We start from the raw sequence: 23373 nt of genomic DNA, 5'->3' as shown, positions 1-23373 counted from the left end.
ACAATACAAATTACAAATTAAACAAGTGATCATCAATGGATGAAATAGAGCCTTCAACTTTAATTCTCTTTTAAATAGTGCAACCTTTCCCAACATCAAACCAATAAAAATGTATAAAATTTATTTGTACTATGGACCATTTTATATCGTTTATCTAATATTTCAAAATTTTAATTTTACTATCCAACTTTTCAATTTGCTTGTTATGAGTCAATCAATGACACTTTGACTTTAAACTTTGAATGCGTAATTTATCTTTACAAATATATTTAGTCTACTTCATATAATTTTCGCAACTATAAATCCATTAAAGTAAGTAATTAGCTTAAATTTTGAAGTCAAAATACTGTTGACTGACTTAAATCAAATAAATTGAAAGATTGGATAATAAAATCAAAATTTTGAAAGATTAAGTAGTCGATTTGAAATGGTTCATAGTTCAAATAAGTTTTGTACATTTCTACCAATCGAACTCAGGAAATGCTTATAATGAATTGGAGAAATTAAGAATGTGACTTAAAAGAAAATCCATTACAAATTGAGATCAAGTTTGGCTCTTTAACCCATCGACCCTAGCACGATTGGCAAAGGACTTGTTTCATATTTTTGACTAATCAAGTTCATTTCTAATAGAATAAACAAAACAGATAGCAATGCTATCTTTCTCTCTCTCAAAAAAATAAAAATAAAAATAAAAATAAAAATCTTTGGCCTTGTAGATGAGGTAAAAAATAATGTAATCTTTTGATCACTAGAGCATTATCTATAATACAATCAAAAGAGGACATATCAGTAAGTAAGAATGCATGCAAAATGCATAATATATAGCCTAGCTACTTATATGGTGTAATGGTTGCTTTTTAATCTAAAGAGAAATATGCATGGATTGAAGTGTGACAGATGCATATATATATGTAGAGGCCCAAAACTTACTGCAGTAGGAAAATGCATGAAGAGATAATTGGAGGGTGCATGCAAACAGCTTGTAAGTGCATGGCTTCAGTTGCTAGAAGGAGGGTTGGGATGGGGCTCAGCATAATCCACATGAAACCCTGGGTGCTCCTTGTGCCCTCCATGGCAATATGGAAAACACACTGAAACCCTAGAAGCTGAAGGGATTTGAGCAGCACCTGCTGGCACCCATCTTCGCCCGACCGTCGTCTGCTTCTCCGTTGTTGCAGTCTCATCATTCTTCGTCCTCGCATCGCACTGATCGCGAAAAGGAGAGAAGAAAAATTACTTGGAATGAGCTAAGAAAAATAGTGTAACTAGCTAGGAATTGTGTAAATAGTGTTGCACCAAGAGAGCTAAGCTAAAAGGGTGTGATCATGCACCAACCTTGCTTGAGTGAGGAGATGATGGGCTCAAATCTTTGGCTTGTGGACTTACTCGGCGACCTTCGCATGAGCCGGAAATAATGCTAGGAAAACAAAGAGAGAGGATGAAGAAGAGGCGAACTAGAGAGGACATGGTCATGGAGCTTTACTTGTACTATCACTAAAACTTCGGTTTTGTGTGTGTAAAGTAAGTAAAGAGGAAACTATTTAAAGATGCATGGTTAGATATTAAGAAGATCATACAAACAAGTATTTATATAGGGGATGGCGAGGAGAGGGAGTAAGAGAGATTAGGATAAAACAATATGGATTTTTCTACTTCTATTGCCCTTTTAGGGGAATGGAAGAGGCAAAAAGAGGGACATGTAGGGGTTCCATTGATCGAGTATGTAACTATGTATTACTATATTAGATCCAGAGTAAACCCCAAGGCTTTTCTAAAAAGCGCTTCTTGAGCAGATCTCGATGATAATACGGATGTATATTTAGGAGAATTGGGATTAGTGTGGGCTATATACACTATACAGTAACGTACAACAAAGTGGAATTGAGAAAAATAGTTGAGAAATTTAATGTCGCTGTCGTAAATGGCAAAAGAGTTGATGATTAGTATCGAGGTTACGAGTTGAAAATATGATAGTTTTATTTTTCCAGCTAAGTTTATTTTTTAAAAAATAAACGAAACGAAGCTATGTAAATACATTTCTCTCTCTATATATATATACTAGCAATTGACCCATGCGATGCATGGGAGTGTTGTTACCAACTTTTAGTTATAATAATTTTTGAGTAATTTATTATCTATTGAAATTTTTCACGAAAGTGCTTTATATATATAATATTATAACATAATAAGTTATACTATTATCAAGTTATATTAGAACTTCTCATAACTGTTTTATATATATAATATTGGAATACAATAAACTATACTATTATCAAATTATATTAGAACTTTTCACAAAAATGCGCCACATGACAGTTTGTGGTTTACTCTGAAAACATGCTTTTAAAATTATATATATATATATATATATATATATATATATATATGATATGGTGAAGAAAAAGAATCCACTCTTTTTTATATTAAAAAATTAGTGGCATGAGTTTAATTTGTTGTTGCTATATTATGCGCTAATGCTTTCAATTTTTTGCGTATTTAATACATAACAAGATCTGAATGGTTACTTCATGGAGCACATCCTAGTCTCGACACGTACGTTTAGCTAATCGACATGCACAATGTGTTTAATTTCCTATTCTTTGAATACTTCAATAACAATTTTTTGTTCTAAATATAGCCGTTGTATTTTTCTTTGTAATTCAAAAATAACCCTGCCCTTGATACTCGTTAAGTCCTCTCGAGTTAAATTTGGATTAAATTTCTATCAAAATTTTTTAAAAAATCAAAATACATTTTTTGCCCCTAATTTAAGGGTAATAAGAAAAGATGATGATAATAGAAGGGTGTATTTAAAATAATAGTAATTAATCCACATAAATAACGGCTGTTTCTAAATAATTCACTAATAAAAATTAACTCTAGAGACATACTCGAAATAATTTGAAATATTAAAAAGGTATTTTTAGTATTAGCTTTCTAATTTTAGAATAGATAAAAAAAGTCAGAAATTTTTTAAAGGTATATAAGCAATTGTCCCTAAAATAAAATAAGACAAATATAAGGACCTGGCTAACTTTTTTTTTTATTTTTCTAAAAGAGAAAAAAAAAAAAATAAATAAAAAAAAACGTATCAAAAAAACTTACGTAGAAAAACCATTGTAAATCTCGGCCCAGCCCAAAAGCTACAGCCCACATGACGATAATAGCATGTTGGGGTGTTGACCTCGTAGCCCGGCCCATTATCTTTGCTCTAATGGGCTAAAACGAGGCTAATGGGCTAAAAAGCATCAACATTCCTCTAATTATTCCGAAATTTTATTTTAGAGATATAAATATCTTGCTCGACACATCTCTTAAATTTAAGCATAAAAAAGTAGTTTCTAAACACTTAATATTAAAATAAGTGTAAGCCTGAATTGTAATTTCTAAATATAAGCCAATATGTTTGCCAAATATACATCACTGGATGATTAAGTTATCATAGTTAATTAAGGTTTATTCCTAAGTTAATTGCTTATGATTCTCTTTGAATACTTCAATAACAATCTATAATTAAAAAAAGTACTACACTAAATTCTCATTAAACGTCATCTTGTGACTCCATGCACCGACCAAAACCCCCTTCTAAAAGGACTAAAAAAAAAAAAACAAAAAAAGACAAAAAAAAAGGCACTCGTCCTACGTCAACCTCAAAGTAATGTCAATAATAATAATATATTCTAAGCCAACTATATATATATATATATAGACTAGGCTGGTATAACTATCGTACAAGGGCTCCGTGGCACCAAGTTTGTTTTCAATGATGCGGCTTCCAATCGACGATCGTCTCCGTTAACTTGATCTACACTATACTTAAATATTTGAAATTAAATTTTATAATTTTTTGACATCATTTGGCTAGTAATTAAAAGGTCTCAAATTGAATAATTTTAATGGTAGATTGATGCGTTTGTGATTTAACGGTGTAAAACAATCAAATTGATGAAATTTAATAGAAAATTCTTTTCACTATTAGAGTAAGATCAAGTACCTCTGATTTTAAATTCAAGTCTTTTATCATCATTTTTTATGAAATTTTTATTTTCAGCCGTTCATTTTTAGACTACTTGTTTGATAGGTAAATGATGCCAAAAAATTATGAAATTTAATTTCCAAATACTTTCTATAATATAGATCAAGTCTAACAGAGCCGATCGTCGATTTGGAAGCCGCATCATTGAAAACAACTTGGTAGCACGGAGGCCTCTGTGCTACCGATAGTATACCAGCGTAGCTCTATATATATATATATATATATGTATATATATATATATATATATATATATATATATATATATATATTTTATACATGCAAAAGTATTTTGTTATGAAGGGATCACATGGGGGTTGATATATCTTATTTTTAATTGTTTATAAATCATGTCCTCTTGGCCAATGAGGGATTGACAAGTGTGATGTATTAATATAATTTGTATAAAGTTGCTTGATTGGTTTTATATGGAGATAAGCTTTTGCATCATGCTACAGGTATTTATAATAAAGCATGGGAGAGTGTGAGAAAAATATTTGCAATTTTTTGAGGAGGTCCAATGTTTTGGGTCTTATTTATTTATTTATTTATTTTTCTCTATTATAGTGGGGTAAGGAGTGGTTGGGAAGTAACAACCTCCAAATTAATATATTTTAATTAATTTATCAACAAATTGCATGAAATATTTAATAATTTTTTTTTATTAATCAGAGTTACTAATTAAGTGTATAGCCTTTTTGGTCGTTTGTATTGTGTACATGTGAATATTTTAGAAAGATTTAAAACACAACTGGATCAATTTCTTCTATTCTAACATATGCAAAAACAATAAAAATTTAAAAATAAAAATTTACTTTATTCTTCAATTATAGAACTTAATTTTCATAGTTGGAAGAGAAAAAACTGGCTTTATTATATTTTGAAATTACACAAAATTGCAGTAATCAAAGCAATTTTACGTACAATAATTAGTAACTTCACTGTCATATAAAACCTGTTTGCAAAAAAAAAAAAAAAAAAAAAAAAAAAAAAAAAAAAAGAAGCTAAATTAAGCTCGGTCACAGGTTATTTTTATATTGTTACCAATATTTAATATACAATAAGGGATTGGAAGCTTAAGATATGATAGTGTCATGTATCCCTTTCATTACTTTTTTTTATTTATTTATTTAATTATCTTTGTTATGTGGGAACAAGAAATATTGTTAGATGTTTTATTCCTGCTAAGAAATAATTAAAAAGGAATGATCTTCTGTTTAGATAAATATCTATAGTGACCCATATGCATCACTTAAATTAAATTATTTCACTAGAATCGCCATATTATGATTTAATAAGTTCTAAATCCTTGTCATCATATAATCTATCATTCTCAAACTATGCATTTCAATACATGCACATAGAAGCTTTATATATATATAGTTCCATACAATTAACCAATTCTTAATAAGAATAGAATAAGTTAATGTTGATTTAATGCGCATAAAATGAGAGTAAGAGAAAGAAAAAACAGTTTGAATTAACCACTGTTTTTAAGGGACAATTTTTTTTTTTTTCATAAAATTTCTTGATCATGATGATTCCCCTTCAATGAACATCGAATAAGCTTCGAGGCATGTTCAAATCAAAAGTCTCGTGTACTCAATTTACATGGTACATTATGATCTCATGGAGGAGAAATTCTCGCTTGCACTTGGGTTATGGTCAGGGACCGCAAAAACATCCACCCTTCATCGCCTATCTCCTTCAAATCCAAACCGTTTTAACATGTGGTAGAGATTCTTTACGGTGCACAACTAATATGGCGGACCGAGTACATACAATCAATCTAAACGAGCCTTTATAGTCATAACAGTTACATCACATCAGATATCATGCATTCAAGTCAATTTTGACTGCGCTATGTAACACGAGGAAGAATCTAGCCCAAAATCATATAGTATGTAATTGAAATATTTGTGTTTTATACTTAGTCATATCGAGTAACTTTGACAAAAAAAGATTATTGAGAGAGAGAGAGAGAGAGATGTATTATTGACAATTAATGGAGACAGACCAAGTACATACAATCAATCTAAATGAGCCTTTATAGTCATAATAGTTACATCATATCAGATGTCATCTAAGTCAATCTGGCCGTGGTATACGTAACATGATGAAGAATCCAGCCCGAGATTATATAGTATGTAATTGAAACGATATTTTAACATATTTGTGTTCTTATACTTAGTCATATCGAGTAACTTTGATAGAAAAGATTTTTTTGAGAGAGAGAGAGATATATATGTATTATTGACAATTAATGGAGATTATTATGGTAGATATGGAGTTTTCATGCAGTGGGGCAAAGTAGCAGTAGGCATGAGTAATTAAACCTTCTCCTGCACTCTTTCTTTGTTTGTTGGCCGGCAGGTTTGGCAAGAGGAGCTGGCATTGTCCCTGGCCTTTTTCCTCTTAGGAAATCTTCACAGGAGAGGAAAGAACATGTAGCTCTAGCTCACCACCCACCCCCCCCACCTAGACTAGATGTTTATATTTAGCAGATTATAATTTTGTCTTCGCCAAGAAGAAGAAACCAAAATCGCATGCAGCATCCAATCAAGTTAGGGCCCTGTTTGTTTATCTCTGCAGTAAGTCACATACTCACAGTATACTACTGCACTACTGTTCCCTGTTCAATATATATATAAGGCACCTCAGAAGCTATGTAGTATCTCCAACGGCCGTAGTAAAATTTACTCTTCTTTTTTTTTTTCACTAACAACAGAATTAAATTATAAAAATATATTTTTGTTACAATTTTATATAAGTGTCTCCTTTATTCTAAATTTTTTTAAAAAAATTTACTAACACACCCAGCCCAATTACACCCAACCACACCCAGCCCACTCAGCCCGATTATAAAGAAAAAAGGGGAAAAAAAATAATCATCATCTCCCCTCACCCTCCTCCGTCGCCGCAGCCAACGAGGTAGGGTTCCGACGGGTGGAGTTCGGCCGGAAGGATCTCGCAGGGAACGTGAAAGACTACGATCGCCACGTATTCCTCCGCACAAAGTCGTTAGAGAAGTGGATGCTAAATATCAAAGCGGCTCTACCTATAGCAACCCCGCATATAACAACACTTTTAAAAATGTCAGTAATTACTATTAACTTTTACTTGAAAATCTTTACATTAGCATAGCAGTAAATGCAGAAGCACAGAAACTCTAACTTTTATATTTTGAATATTCAGTTATTCGTCTTGCGTAATCAAAATGTTAGTTCAGAAGGTAGATAAAATAGACTCCAATTAAAGAAAGAAAAAATATAGAGGGGAAAAAATAATAAATCCGTGTTATAATGGTGTTAGCATTACATGCATAGATGGGATGATAGTGGCCAACTTTTCTAGTTAGCCATCACATGGGTCTAAAAATTAAACTATTACGTGGGGTTTGATGGGGCCAAATCTCGCACTATATATATATATATATATATATATATATATATATATTACATCTTAAAACTATATATATTAGCGTTACACTACTATACATACCCAACTTTCTTTTCTTTTTTTTTTTTTCCTCCACAAAACTCCACTTAATCCTTTTGTTTTGGCATGGTACGGGAACATCCACCCTATGTCTCGTAGTATATATTGCTCGCCCTAATATGACCTGGTTACGTGTTCCGTGTTCCTCTTTGTGTTTTTATATAGAAAGAAGAGACACCACGTGATGGTTTAATTTTGATTGGGTAATGTAAATTTTTGCGATATGGTAAATTAGAGAATTATTTGATTAAATTGTCTAACGTAGATTTTAAAAGTTTGTCCCAAAAATAAAATAAAAATTCAGATAAAAATTACGAAAAATGGTTCCATTGAGTCAGTGGAGTTTGGCAAGTAATAATTACATCTTTTATTTGTAAATATTAAAATTTTTAAATTAGATATATCGAAAATGTAAATTAAATAATGCTTAATATTTTTGAAATATTACCAAATTTTACTGCCTAGTTTAGTTATCAATAATAATGTGACGTCGCTAGTGTGACGATACTATTAGTTGTCGTCATATAATCAAATGCATTACTATTATGATTCATCTAACAAAATTTTATGATTAAATTTAATTATAATAATTTAGATAGTTTGAATAAAAAATTTATAATAAATTAAAATTTTAAAATTATATGTCAGCCATATAATTTTAGAATCAAAACTGTAAAGATTATTGCTAGAAATGAAGTTTTTATATTCTTAGTTAATGGAATGAATGTGATTGGCTAGTCACGGAATTACGTGGTAGACACGGTGTACAAAGTGAATTTTTTTTAGTAAAAAAAAATCTACGCCACGTCATCACGATGGTCAATCGGTGTCTGAGACGGGACAGCTGATTTAAGCAGAGGCGACAAAGGACGTGCCCCTCGGTCAATTCATCCAATGACATTTGTGTCCCTCACCACATCGAACGGTCAAAATCCCTCCCGATGCTTTAAGATTCGTTCGCGATAAACGACTGAGACAGTTGGGGGGTTTCTGACACGTGGGGCCCACACGAATGAAGTTTCACGCGGGCGGTTGCGCACATGCGTAGTAGTAATCCGCAATTTTATCACTAAAAAAAAATTTTAAAATTAAATACTTCATTAAATATTAAATATAAAAATAATATATATATATATATATTGGAGTTTTAATCCACAATAATTAAAATAAAATTAAATACATTTTTCTCAAAACATACACACATATATATATATATATATATAATATAATATAATCCACAATAAAGGAAGGATCAATTACATAAAACCTATCTAATAACTCCATCTAATCAAAGGGACTTTAAAAAGTTAATTGAAGATATAAACTTCTATTCAATTGCAAATAATCCATCTTTTTCTTTTCTTTCTTTTTTTTGTCGCATGTTTTCATATAGATACTTTATGGTAAAAATTTATAAATATATATTATTTAAAAAATACATTATATTTTAATTGGCTACAAGACATTATAAATATTAAAAAAAACTTCAAATATCATCTCTCTAGTTTTACATTTTCTCACTTTAGTATCCTATGGTTTAAAGTGTATCACTTTCGTACTATGTGGTTTTATTTTTCTCTTTTTATTATTTTCTTTACTAATTTTTTGTTAAATCAGTAACAAAGTTAAAACTAAATGGTACTAAAGTGAATATTTGATAAACTATAGATCGGATATCTAAAGTTTTTGTATATGATTTAACGAAAAGTTAACCGAGGAGCTGACGAAAGGTAAAAAATAAAATCACAGAGTAGTAAATTGATACACTTTAGACTACACAGTGCTATATAAAGTGAGAAAATACAAAACCACAGAGTTGGTATTTAAAGTTTATCTTAAATATTATCACTAAAAATTGATATTAAAAAGAAAGCTCGAGAGCGGATCTCAAAGTAGAATAAAATTAACTTAAGATACTTTTATTTATTTATTTATTTAAAAAAATAGATGATATTTATAAGAGGTAAAATAAGTCAAAATTTAAGTAAGTTTTGTGGGACTTAATTATACTATACTACACTGTACTTTATAATTTTTTTCACTTTCTATATAATACTATATTTATTTTCAAAAGTATGACTGAACCATTTTGTTTTTTTAAATCCTTACAGTATAAACAATAAACTAATAATTTTTTATAAAAGCTATTAAAAAATTGCTTGTTAAAAGTGTGAGAGTATACATTAAACTCATTTTTGACATAAAACACAAAATATATAAAAATAATAAAAAATAAAAAATAACTTGATAGAAATTTTTAATAAGCTTATTATGGACATTTATTTTATATTTTTTATACTATTTAACAAGTATCTCTTAATAAAATTATTAGATTTTGTCAATAGTTTTTAATATTTATTAAAAAAAAAAATTTAAATTCTAGTATAGAAAAGGATAAAACATAATAATATAAAAGTATCTTTGAAAAAATAAAGTACAGTATAACAAATTTAAAAAAAAACCAAAGTATAATATAGTAAAATATAATTAAGCCTGGTGTAATTAACTGGTCAAGAAATTTTTTTATTTTTTTGTTTAGGGCGGGAAATTTAACTGAGAGAGTAATGATGGTGAGATTTTGGGGGTTAATCAGCTTTTTTTATGATTTAATTATCACTTTTTGATGACCCGCGCTTCGAGCTCTGGGCCGTAGGCTCTGTTCAAAAGAAAAGCACCACAGTAAAAATATTTTAATTATTAAAATATAAATATGTAATTTTTTTTTATAATGATAAGTTTGTAATGGGTGTATTGATTATAATAATAACCAGTAAATAATAATAATAATAATAATAAGTTTGTAATGTGTATTTTTTTTTGGCTATTATTTGTATGACTGGGAAATTATAATGGTTTTAATTATTTTACTTTTTACTCTCGCACCGTAATTAATTTTAGCGGTACAATTATTATTTTTTAAAATTTTAGTTAAAAATAATATTACGATAAAATGAAATAATAAAATAGATAATCTGATGGTGAGAGTTAATTAAAGAATGGCAAAGTTCCTCCTTTTTAATTAATTATTAAGCAAATTATTAATACGGGGACAGGGCCTAGAGAGAGAAACAGCAGGAGGAGGAGGAGGAGGAGGAGGAGAGAGAGGGAGAGATGGGGAGGGTGATTGGGGAAGGGCACTTTGCCACTTTTTTATGTTGCACGCATCCATGGCAGTAGAGAGAGAAAGTGGGACAGGTAGAGAGAGAAAGAGAAAGAGAGGAGAGAGAGGAGAGAGAGAGAAGAGGGGGCAACAAGAAAGAAAGAGAAGAGTACAGGGTACTACTACTGCCCCCCTACACACCTACACTCCTCTCTCTCTCTTTCTCTCTCTTCGCAGCCCCATCATCATCCACAGGGAGAGAGAGAGAGAGAGAGGGGGAGGGAGAGGGAGAGGGAGAGGGAGAGAGATATAGAGGGAGAAAGCGAGGAGAGGTGTGGAATGAGAGAGAGAGGAGATAAAAAGGAGAAATTTTGAGGGGTTTGTTGGTGTTCGTGGTTTTTTTTTTTTTTTTTTGGTGTTAGATGAAGGGGATGCCCTTCAATGCCCAAATCAAGGGGGCGCTGGAAGAGGTAGTGGAGCGGAGAAGGTTGTTTGCGGGGAAAGGGGTAGGGGGGGAGGAAGAGGCCATTTTTTGGGTGAGCAAAGCTTGTGGTGGTGGGGGACACAAGGAAGGGTCCGAACCCCGCTCGGTTCTGGATCGGCGCCGGAGCCCTAGCCCACCCACCTCCTCCTCCACCTTCTCCTCCTCCCTCGGCGGCGGAGGCGGCGGAGGCGGCGCTTCCGACGTGGCGGCGGTTCCCGACAACAACCCCGCCGCCGCCCACCAATGGCCCCTCTCCAGCCCCGTCGGCGGCGGCGGAGCCTCGGATCTGCCGCCCATGACGGCGACGGCGGAGGCGGCGGGGGTGGGGCACGAGATGGGGTTTGTGGGGGGCGGGGGGGAGAGGTGTGGGTTGGGCGGCGGGGACGAGTGGGAGGCGATGCTCTCGGGCTCCGCCGCCGCCTCCGCCGCGGCGGCGGTGCCGGAGCAGAGCTTCCTCCGGTGGATCATGGGCGATGCGGTCGAGGGCGGCGCCGGCAATGCCGCCCCGGGCTTCGGCTTCGTCGACCACCCTTCGAGCTTCGGCCTCGAGCTCATTGGAGCTGCTTTTGGCTCTGCTTCCGCAGTAAGCCACTCCGCTCCTCCTCATCCTCATCCTCCTCATCCTTTAGCTTCCAACGTTTCTTCGAGCGGTGGGTTTTCTCCCACGAGCTCTAACAACAGCATCAACAAGATCCCCAGCTTCGGCAACCAAATTGCCGAGTCCCTCCTCTCGCCGCTTCCCGCTGCGTTGCTCCACAATCCCATGGAGGAAAAGCCGCAACTTTTCGGCCCTTCGGGGCTGCTCCTTAATCCGCTGCAGCAGCAGCAGCAGCCCCACGCCCCGCCGAGCCCCGGCTTCTTCGTCCCCGTTGCGTCGTCCTACGCCGCCGCCCACGTCGAGCACCAGCTCCTCCTCCCTCCCCGACCCAAGCGCCACCACGCCATCCCCGGCGAACCCACTTGCCAAATCCCCTTCGGCGGCGCCAGCTCGGAGCTCTTCCTCCGCCCGAGCCAGCTACCGCCGCAGCCGCAGAATTCGGGCTTTCCGCGCCCACAACCTGTTCGACACGACGCCCAGCCGAGGCCGACGAAGCCCAAAGCCGCCGCGGGGCACGAAGCTGCGGCTGCGAGCGTGGGCGTGGGCGTGGGCCTGCACCCGCCGCCGCCGCCGCCTCTGCCACAGCAGCAGCAGCAGCAGGCGGTGGCGGACCAGCTGATCGAGGCGGCGAAGATGGTCGAGGCCGGTAACGCCGTCGGCGCGCGTGGGATATTGGCGCGGCTCAATCAACACCTCCCCGCTCCCGTGGGGAAGCCACTCCTCCGCTCCGCCTTCTACTTCAAAGAGGCCCTCGGCCTCGTCCTCTCCAACTCCCCCGACCCCCTCCCCAATTCGCCCTCCCCGTTGGACGTCGTCTTCAAGCTCAGCGCCTACAAGGCCTTCTCCGAGGTCTCCCCCGTCCTCCACTTCGCCAACTTCACCCGCGTCCAAGCCTTGCTCGAAGAGCTCGGCGCCGCCGACCGCATCAGCGTAATCGACTTCGACATCGGTGTCGGCGGGCACTGGTCGTCCTTCATGCAGGAGCTAGCTCAGCGGCGGCGCTGCACCGCCGCGGGATCGGCCCCGGCCCTCAAAATCACAGCTTTTATCTCCCCCCCCTCCTCCCACCACCCCCTCGAGCTCCACCTCGTCCGCGAGAACCTCTCCCGCTTCGCCGCCGACCTCGACATCCCATTCGAATTCAGCTTCCTAACCTTAGAATCGTTCCACCCCTCCGACCTCCTCTCCGTAGGCGATGAGGCCATTGCCGTGAACCTTCCTCTGAGCTCCTCCCACGACCCCTCGTTCCCGACCCTTCTCCGCCTCGTGAAGCAGCTCGCCCCCAAGATCGTCGTCTCGGTCGACCACGGCTTCGACCGCTGCGACCTCCCCTTCGCCTCCCACTTCCTCTGCGCCCTGCAGTCCCACGTCTCCCTCCTCGACTCCATCGACGCCTCGGGCGCCAGCTTCGACGTCGCCGACAAGATCGAGCGGTTCCTGCTGCAGCCGAGGATAGAGAGCGCCTTGCTGGGCGCACACCGGGTTGCCGAGAAAATGCCGCATTGGAAAACTCTCTTTTCGTCGGCCGGGTTCGCACCCGTCCAATTCAGCAACTTCACGGAGACGCAGGCAGAGTGCCTTCTTAAAAGAGTGCAGGTAAGAGGATTCCACGTGGAGAAGCGCCAGGCCTCACTCTTCCTCTACTGGCAGCGGCGCGAGCTCGTTTCCGTCTCGGCGTGGAGGTGCTGAAAGAGCTCTCTTCTCCGCGCGGGCGAATATCATGTCAAAGGTGCTGCTGTGTTAATTATAATCGGTTAGGTCTACTGGATTATAAACTTCTCTTTGGTTAATAGTCGCTACATGTTTTGGCATCCTAATCAGAAATGTATCTTTCCTAGATTTTCCTCTACTCAAATTGTCAGGTGTTTTTGGACAGATTTATGTTTCCGAGTAGAGGAACTTTGTCAAGTTCCGGTACAGTATTAATATCTTCTCTCTTTGTTCTTCATTTCCCTCGGAAGGAATGATTATGCAGCTTTAATGTTGATATCGAGCAATCCTTGATTAGGTTATTCTAGGACAGCTTGTTTTGAACTCGCAGTATGGCGGAAATATTGGAGCCTAAATCGATATGATCATGTATAGCTGTATAGAGGGTTTGTCGAATTTTTTTAGTATAATCTTTATCTGGTGTGTGAGTCCTAGTAATTTCTTATGTGCATTAGTAATGCCATGCGGATGCGGATGATCGTGCAAAGTTGATATGATAGCTTCTTTTCTCTAGGAGTTTGAAGTTTCCTATATTGATGTCACTGAGCAGGCACTGTTTTAGAAATCAAAGATTTAGCCAAAAATCCGCGGATCTTCTTGAGTGTCATTTGCAGTAACATTTATTATCTATATTTAAAGATTAAAGTAGAACAAACAGAAACTTTTCTAGGCGTGGGGATGTACATTGCATGCCATTGTGGTTATTCACTTGTAGTGAAAGCAGCAAAACTTGGGTTAGTCTAGCTAATTTTATTCTCCAGTCGCAAAAGCATCAGTAATCAAGGAGATGCAATTTGCTATGATTTATTACTTATCTAGTAAACTCGTACTGGAGATGCAGTTGCAAACCATCTACAAAATTGGAGAGGGCAATATACCGAGGAATATGACAAATGCCCATGAGAAATTATCATTTCATGCTTGATTCGTAGCGATAATTGTTGCTTTCTGTTTAGTCATATCCACTTTGGAAGTTAGGGAGATAAAGACAAAATCTGAAGCTAGGCTTTGCTTTCTCACTATGATGGCTAGCAGGATTGCGCATCAAAATTGACCTGAGAAGATTTTCTTCATGTTATCGAGCTGATAAACGAGTTTTATTTGGGGGGAACAGACGCTTTCTTTATGCTGGGCTGGAAATAAGGAACAAGTCGATGTCAGGATAACTATTGCTGTTGTAATTTTGAAAAGTAGGAAGGAAAATAAAGTACCATTTTTTTTTTTCCTGATTTTGCGAGCTTGAGAAGTAGCTGTCGTGGTGGATTATCTAGTTGAATGCAACATGTTGGCCGACAGTTTGTGGAGCTAATGGTTGTGTTACTCTTCGCTAGAACTGGAATATAGCTATTAAGAATGATTATCTGAAGAAAATCTGCTGTTCAGGAGCATGCAAATTTTAAATATACTTGTTAAGAAGACGTGGTAGAAGAGCTCAGATTACTTGAACAAGGAAATTTGAGAAGAAAATGTCATTACCGACCGATCACTATGTATATCACTGTTTCGTCTCTCTATGTAATGAACTGTGCGAGATCGATCTACACTCCCTCTGTCTATGACAGCTAGCCATCGTAATGTTCCTTAAACGTTCGCCGCGTGGTCCTTTACTCATAGTGCCCCCAATTTTAATGCAGTAATTTTGGTTGGCTATTTAGTTTCTACTTCAGTGACATTAAATGCATTTGTGGCCCTCGAACTGAATGTTTGGTAGCTAGATTTTGTTTTGGTAACGCAGGCATGTGAAATTGGTAATAGTTATTGCTGTTTGTCATGTAATCCATCTAGTTGAAGTGCTACTACTATCTTATTTGTTTTCTAGTGCTCTGCCATTCTCGTCGGACCTGTGTCCATTCAGCTTAGAACAAACTAAACAAGCTCAACACTTTGGTGCATCTCAGAACCTTCTTGTTGTTGAATAATTGAAGTGTACTTCTCCTCAATCTTCTTCCCATGGTGATTTCTCTTGTACTCTTTTCGTAGTAAATGTAACTTTTTATCTCTCTTGGGCTTTGGGCAATACACCTGTCATCTTTTTTTGCCTGATTGTGTGCTCATGATCTTGTTACACTGCACAGCTCCAAAACGTTACCAGTTTCCTGCTGCATTATGTTGTTATCTTGACCAGTTCCAAGTGGTTTTTTTACTCTTATGCGCACTATGAATGTTAACCCACCTCCTGATTAAACAAAGATCATAGGTGGTGTCTACTGCAGGGGAATGTGATTATTTTGTGAACATTTTGTTCCTTCCCAGCATATTCCTTGTAGTTCATCACCATGCAATTAGACTTCTTAAGCAAAATCAACTCTTGTCAAGGAGGAACACAACCAAATCTCCTCACCAAGATTACCAGGTGGGCAATTTTGTTTTCTCCACCTCCATTCTCATCCTGCCCCATCCAACCATGCACTGGGATGCGGGCGATCGGACGGCTGTCGGGCGGTGAGGAGCCGTCTCGAGATGCGGGCCCTCCCCCTCGACAGTGTCGTCTCCGTGCCGCGTCGCTGTGCTTGTACACCGGAGACACTGTGTGCTCTCAATTGCATGGCCTATCTTAGTGGCTTCCCTCATGATCTATCACATGGGCTGTGTCCCTCTCCTCATGCTGCACCCTGTATTACAATACTCAGCTTTTATGAGCTACTCTTTTGTTTATTGGCTTGTTTTGTATTATCTTTAATAATTAATCACGCTGGTAGTTCAGAAGTTGTTTTCTTCGTATTTAAAATCTGATGACGAAGTTTAAAAAAAATAAAAAATAATAAAAAAGGAACACCATGTTGCAGGTGGAGTAGAAGTTTCATTTATAATGGTGGTGTACTATTCTTACTTCTTTTCTTCTTCTTCAGATTTTGAGTTGATTTTGTTATGGTATGTAAAACAAATGCTAAAAAAGCGTGTTATGGTAGGACTCGAACCGAGAACCTCCTGCTCTGATATTATACTATAAAAAAACCGTATCTTAAGCATAAATAAACAATTTTTAAACTAGTAAATGAGCAAAGTATTTTCCTGAGTGAACCTTTAGTTTACCATGGCCATTAGGGCTCCACCTCAAATTAGTTAAACTTATGTTATGTGTCATTAGTGTGTAACAGTACAGCACAGTACAAATAAAATTCTGGACCAGCACTGCTGGAGACTCCTGCTTTGTCAAACCCAGTTGGAGACCGGAAGCCTTTTAAAACCACTTCTCTATCCGACAAGCAAAATTTCGCTTATTTTGCTAAAATTATTATAGGACTCGAAGCCTAATATAGCTGTGGATTTGAGTTATGAAAACAAGAAAGAGAAGATTATCTGGTTAGCCTCTCTACAATGAGACGGCCGTAATAAATGTATAGTCTGGAAGCGCCGTCTTATAGCAGCGTAAAATTTTTTAGAACGATTAGTTATATTTTACTGTTGTTTCACAGGTCTAGCGAAACTTTTGAACGGCGAGGCGACAAGATGGATCCGATGGATCGACGCGTCGTCGTCGGACACAGAAACCCACAGATTTGTTCACTCCCACATCCAACTGTAGCTGCATAATGGTGTTATGGAAAGAAACCCTTCAGTGATGGGGGGGGCGGGGGGAGGGGGACTGATCATGGTCATGGCCATGGACCACATTTTGCACACAAATTTTTGGCCATTTATTTTGGGTGGGAGTCGTGCTGATTCTGGCCTTGTCTTAACTGCAATGCAGGGCTAAAACAGTGGGGGGGGGGGGGGTGTTTGTGTTTTATTTTATTTTATGTTCTTTCTCAATGGTCCATATCTTTTGAGCAAAGCTTTGGACAAAGCCAAGAGGACAAGGCAGAAGGGATAACATCTCGGGTAGAGTTGAAATTGGCTTGTTTTATTTTGGACTTGTCCCACACGAGCAACCAAGTAGAGGAAAAAAACAAAGTTCGACAATACGGTCTCGATGGCCGCTCATTACAACAAAAATAGTGTATATCGATACTTTTAAATATCGGTACAGATCTAAAAAAAATATCGCTAGCTAAATTACCAACATTTTTTAAAAATGTTGCTATATATGGGATCGCTATATGTAGGGCCGCCTTGATGTTTGATACCCACTCCTCCAGCAATCTGTGGCGGAGAAACACGTGGTGATCGCAATCCTCTACGGTCCCTGCAAGATCCTCGCGGCCGAACTCTAGCCGCCGGAACCCTATCTCGTCGGCTGCGGCAACGAAGGAGGAGAAGAGCAGATGGTGATCATTTTTTTTCCCCTTTTCTATTTGTAATCGGCCAAGTGGGCAGGGTAGGATTGGTTGAGTTGAGAAACTTTTTATTTTTAATTAGATTAAACTTTATATTTAGACCTTAGTGAATTTTTTAAAAAAGTTTTAGCATAAATGGGATACTTATACAAAAGTGTCTTAAAAACGTGTTTCTATAAACTAATTTTGTTGTAGTGGTTGTCTCTACCTTTGCTTCTGCTTCCTGTAACAATTATCTTCGGTAGAGCATAAAACAAAAGTAAAGTTTGATTCTGCGTTCAGTAACAATTATATGGTTCAAATAATACTTTTTTCTATTCTACAGTAAGATCTAACAGACAGTTTAGATAGATAGCCCAGCAGGAAACAACAACTGCTACGATGTTTTGTATCTAATTTTTTAGGTGGTATAAAACCCATTATAAGAGAAAGTGCATATATATGATTAATGGGCAAGGTAGCAAGGTTATGGAAACCTAAAAGCAACATGCTTGTAAGTTAGGGAAGGTACCCTATATTTGCAGAATCTAGCTAAAGAAATCTTAATTGGTATCATACATTTATTTGATGGAGACTCGAAAAGTTAAAATAAAGATCTGATATTCCATTAATCATATGTTGTTGAAATACACATTTACAGTTGAAAACATTCTTAGCTAGCCCTTTCTTTTTGAAACTGTTCCCTTGTTTAAGCAAGCACCATAATAATCAGATCATTATCTTATAGTTACACATATAATTACACGCAAATTATATATAATAACAATTAGACATCTCTAGAGAAAGCATTTTTATGTATAGCCTCTTTCAGGATTTACTGATATATATGAACTGAATTTAGTGGTAAAATTAATTTTTTTTTTGTTTTTTTTTTTAAAGATAGGTAGCACGTTATCCACTTCGTTTATTTCATTTAGAAATAAACTTAACTAGAAATGTGAATCAGCTAGGATTCGAACTTGTGTCTCGGATACTAATCACTAAATTTTTTGCCACTTGCTTTAGGGACAGTCAGTAGTAATGGTGGAATTGTTAAACTCTTGTGGTGGGTAACTTGGAATTGATTTAATGTTGGAGAAGATGAGGAAGTTAGGTGAGAGCATACATGACAAACATTGATAGCACCAATTAATGCTGTAGTAATTGTGCTCTGTTTTGTTGTACACAAATATCAACCTCATGGGGGGTGGCAAAATGTCAATTCTCAAGAAAATGGCCCTTCACTGATACACTATGACTCCTCAGGAGCTGTCTCCCTCTATCTCTCCCTCTCTCCCTTTTAGTGTTTTTTGTTTTTTTTTTTTTTTTGTTTTTACATAAAAAATGTTTGGATTTTGTTTGGTATTACTGTTTTTCTTAATTTCTTTTAAAATAGTAATTCTATATAGCATATGGTTAGCTTGCTTTTATATGTATGCTCCAGCTAAATGATGAATAATGATTATTACTTGCTAAGAAAATAGAAGCAAAAAAATGACAAATAAATACTTAGATATAATTAATGATTACAAATATATATATATTTTTTGAGAGATAGATAGCACGCTATCCACTTCGTTTATTTCATTTAGAAATAAATTTAGCTGGAAATATAAATCAACTATGATTTGAAGTTGGGTCTCGAGAACCAACCACCAAGCCTTTTGCCATGGAGGCCCAAGGTGGCCATGGCCCCCTTAACTTTTCAATATTTGTTTAATGGTCCTTCAAAGTTTTTTTTTTTTTTTTTTTTTTTTTTTTGTGGACCATGGATAGCTTTGGCCTTTCTACTTATTCAATATTTACTTAATAATATGGTGCCAATGTAACTCTCTCTCTCTTTTTCCTAATCGGTATACTCTTTTTATGGGTGAAAATATATTAAAAGCTTCTTGCTTATAGAGTATTTTGTAATATATTTCTCTACTCTAAAAATTTTATTTAATAATTTTTTAAAACTTTTATTTATCTTAGGTGAGCTCTTTTATTTGACTAAATCAATAATTGCATTAAATTTAATAGCTATGTTAATTTTATTTACTAAAAAATTAAAAAATTACTGTTAGATTTAGTAAAATTTCTAAGTTATTTTAATGTAATAATATAAAAAAAATAATTAGAAGTTAAACATATGAAAATAAAAAACATAAAGTTCATACTTTTACATTATTTATTTAATTAATAATTTTTTAATAAAAAATTTTAATTAGAAAAAAAAATTGTTTATTATTTATTACTAAAGTTTCTATTTAAATATATTTTGGCCTCCCTCCAGATTGAATCCTAGCTTCGTCCCTGCTTAGTTTGTTAAAAATATTCTGTTGCATGTATTTTTTCCATCAAGAAAAATTTTGGTTGCCTAATACCATGCACACTAACCTATAATTGGTCGTGTTACGAATAAACGAAAGAGATATATATATGCTAAAAATATATTACTACATCAATCACCATTTGAGTAAATCAGAATATGTTCAACAATTTCGTTGTATTTGTTTACAACTTTGTCCACTCCATCTGCTTTTCTTGTTACGAGTCATTTTCAACTATTCCATTACTGTACAACAAAAAGAGAACAGGGAAAAAAAAACGTACTAAGATGACACCAAATTATCAGGCATGGTGCTTGTACAAATTGGCACAATTTATGACACTGACGCACTCAAAAATGGCTAATATATAAAACAAAGAGATTTTTTTTTCCCCATGCTTAATTACATTCTTAAAATGTCTAAGAAGTTACTTAATTATGCATTGCTTGTTCTTAGAGATGAGTTTAACTTGGATTCAGCTCACATTAATTCCATGAAATTTGTAGACAAGAAACACAAGAAGAGCATGGTACGTAAATGTGTCTAGCTAAATATGGCTAAATATTACAAAGATCAATTCTGGTTAAGTTCTCTAGTATTGTTATTATATTTTGTTCCACATATATCTGACAAGTATGTTGTCACAAGTAAATTAACATTGTGAATCTTTCCTCACCATTGTGTAAGTTTGTTTTCCATGATTTAGTTGCAAGTTTTTTTTTTTTTTTCTTTTATACTTTACTAGAATGGTATCAGAGCAAAAAATGCTAATTAATTAAGTTCAAATTTTGTTAAATTTTTTAGTCTCAATTATTTTTCTTCTAATTACATCTTTAGCCTGTCAAAAGGTCTCGAGTCTATATTAGCAATTGTGGGGGAAATTCAACTGTATATAAGTTATTTATGGCCAAACAAAAAGATCGATAAGATCTTCATATTAGGATTTTTTTTTTCTCGAAAGAGAGAGAATGGTTAGCATGCGTGCTTAGCTGAAAATGTATTAAGAAAATTTGAAATTTAAAATCTCAGATATTAATCATTAAATTTTTTGACACTTGGTCCAGAAACGATCGGTGAGCCTCATATTAGTTTTATATATATATATATATATATATATAGTTAAATCATATTATTTAGCCAATCACTCACTTGACCTGAAGGGTCACAATCATTCTAACCGCATATCTTTTAATCTAAGGATCGAAAACTTACAAATACCAATAATTTGANATATATAGCCCTTCTTTGTATATGCATACCTTTACACCTCTCACCCCAAGGAGACAAGGAAAAGAGAGATCCTTAAAGAGATCACCACGTAGGGAGGGAACCTTACTCTCTTTTATATATATTTTTTACATGGACCCCATCTCATTCAAGGACTACTCTCTCTCTCTCTCTCTCTCTCTCTCTCTCTCTTGGAAAGTGTTAATGGTAAGCTACTTTTCCATTGCCAAAAGGAAATAGTGGAAAGGGAGACAAACAAGTGGTACAAATGCGTATTCGTCATGGACAAGCCTCCTAGAAGTGTGCATGGGATTCTCTTAAACCTTTTTTGCATGATTTTTCTCTTTTTTTCTTTTTCAAAACATAAGAAACTGTACATTATGCTAGCTAGCTATATAGCTATAGTACTTGAGCTAGCCATTAGGGCTTTAAACTATTTTTTCAAGGCCAAATTAAGATCCTTTAACCATCACAAGAGAAAGGAGAGAGAGATAGCTAGGATGAGTTGTGAAATTACATTAATTAATTATCATGCAAATCTAGTGCCAGTAAATATAAGAACCTCAACAAACATTATCATGCATGCAGTTGCAAATCTATTTTTCTCCATTCATTTTTGTTATGACTGAAGTACGTACAGATCTTCGTAACATGCCCATAGGCCACATGCACGCACTCGTTCTTTCTCGAGATAGGATTCAAACCAGCAACCCAATCCCCCGAGTCTTTTTAAGGTATTCGCCGCGCGCTCTTACTATGCTAAGAGGAACCATAAGACATATATATAACCAAGATCAATCACATGCATATTAAAATCAAAATATATATGTGAAAAATTATAATAGAGGCCATGTGAGAGACAAGGTTGTTGAATTGGCCATCAAAATATGCATGGACCATCAACCCCCCAATAGAGATTGAAACATATATATCAAGGTCAACGCCAATAACTAAAACCAAGTCCAAATTAAAGAATGGTGCGTACGTGCCAACCCATACCCACCACATGGGTTTTGCTCAACCAATCACCAAACCCATTAATGCTTTATCATTTATCAACCACAAATTTTATCTGTAGTTATCTTCTCCGCATCGTATTCAAAAATAGATTTTTGATTGCTTTATGATATGTATCATGGTACTGTGCGTGGAACAAACGCTCGTGTTCTTTTTCCACGTAACTTTCCGTGGCAAGAACCTAAACTGCGTTTGGTTCGGGTATAAGTAAAAACTGCTAGTTCCAGAAATAGGTACAAGTTCAGGTATAAGTAGGAACTAGACCAATTTTGCGTTTGGATGAAAATTAAGTTGTTCCTAGAAATAAGATAAATCGTGTTTGGATGGTTAGATTGAAACAAGAGGAATAACAGTTATAATTTGAAATTAAAATTATATTATGTAATTAGTTAACATAAAAATATTACTTAAAAATAAATAAGAAATTAATTATTAATAATTAATTATAAATAATAATTATTATTAATAATTATTAATAATTAATTACAAATAATAAATTAATAATATTGAATATCTAATTAATAATAATACTTATTATTAATAATAATTTTTAATAAATAATAGTAATTATTAATTATTCTTATTAATTAATTTAAATAATAAATTAATAATAATATTGATTCTCTAATTATTAATAATATTAATATTAATTATTTTATTATAAATAATAATAATTATTAATAATTATTTATAAATAATAAATTAATATAATATCGATTATGTTAATAATTAAGAATAATAATTATTAATATTATTAATAAATAATAATAATAATAATTAATTATTAATAATTAATTATAAATAATAATTAATAATAATATCGATTATCTAATTATTAATTAATAATGATTAAATAAATAATAATATAATAATTAATTAATTATTAATAATTAATTATAAATAATAAATTAATAATAATATCGATTATCATTAAGAATAATAATTATTAATAATTATTAATAAATAATCATGAATATTATTAATTATTAATAATTAATTATAAATAATAAATAAATAAATTATTTAATTATTAAAGCAATAAATAATGATTTAAATATATTAATTAGATTAATTAATAATTTGTTGTCATTAAAATTAAATTTAGATTTTAATTAACTTTGTTCTCATCAAGGAACAAGCTTGTTCCAAGAAACAGGTGGAACAGTAGTTCCAGTCTTATACCAGTTTGTTCCAG

General features: G+C 35.1%; 1 protein-coding gene across 1 annotated transcript; it reads left to right on the top strand.

Moving 5' to 3' along the window:
• Positions 10614 to 13806, top strand: LOC109713706 (scarecrow-like protein 27). Its single transcript, XM_020237885.1, has one exon. The coding sequence runs from the start codon at positions 11057 to 11059 to the stop codon at positions 13403 to 13405; it is 2349 nt and encodes a 782-aa protein (XP_020093474.1). The 5' UTR covers positions 10614 to 11056; the 3' UTR covers positions 13406 to 13806.

Source organism: Ananas comosus, linkage group 8, assembly GCF_001540865.1.
Source record: "Ananas comosus cultivar F153 linkage group 8, ASM154086v1, whole genome shotgun sequence".
NCBI lineage: Eukaryota > Viridiplantae > Streptophyta > Magnoliopsida > Poales > Bromeliaceae > Ananas > Ananas comosus.
This window is presented reverse-complemented; position numbering and strand designations above follow the sequence as displayed.

Excerpts from the sequence above, each read along its gene's own strand:
- LOC109713706 (XM_020237885.1), top strand. The coding sequence starts at position 11,057 with ATGAAGGGGATGCCCTTCAATGCCCAAATCAAGGGGGCGCTGGAAGAG.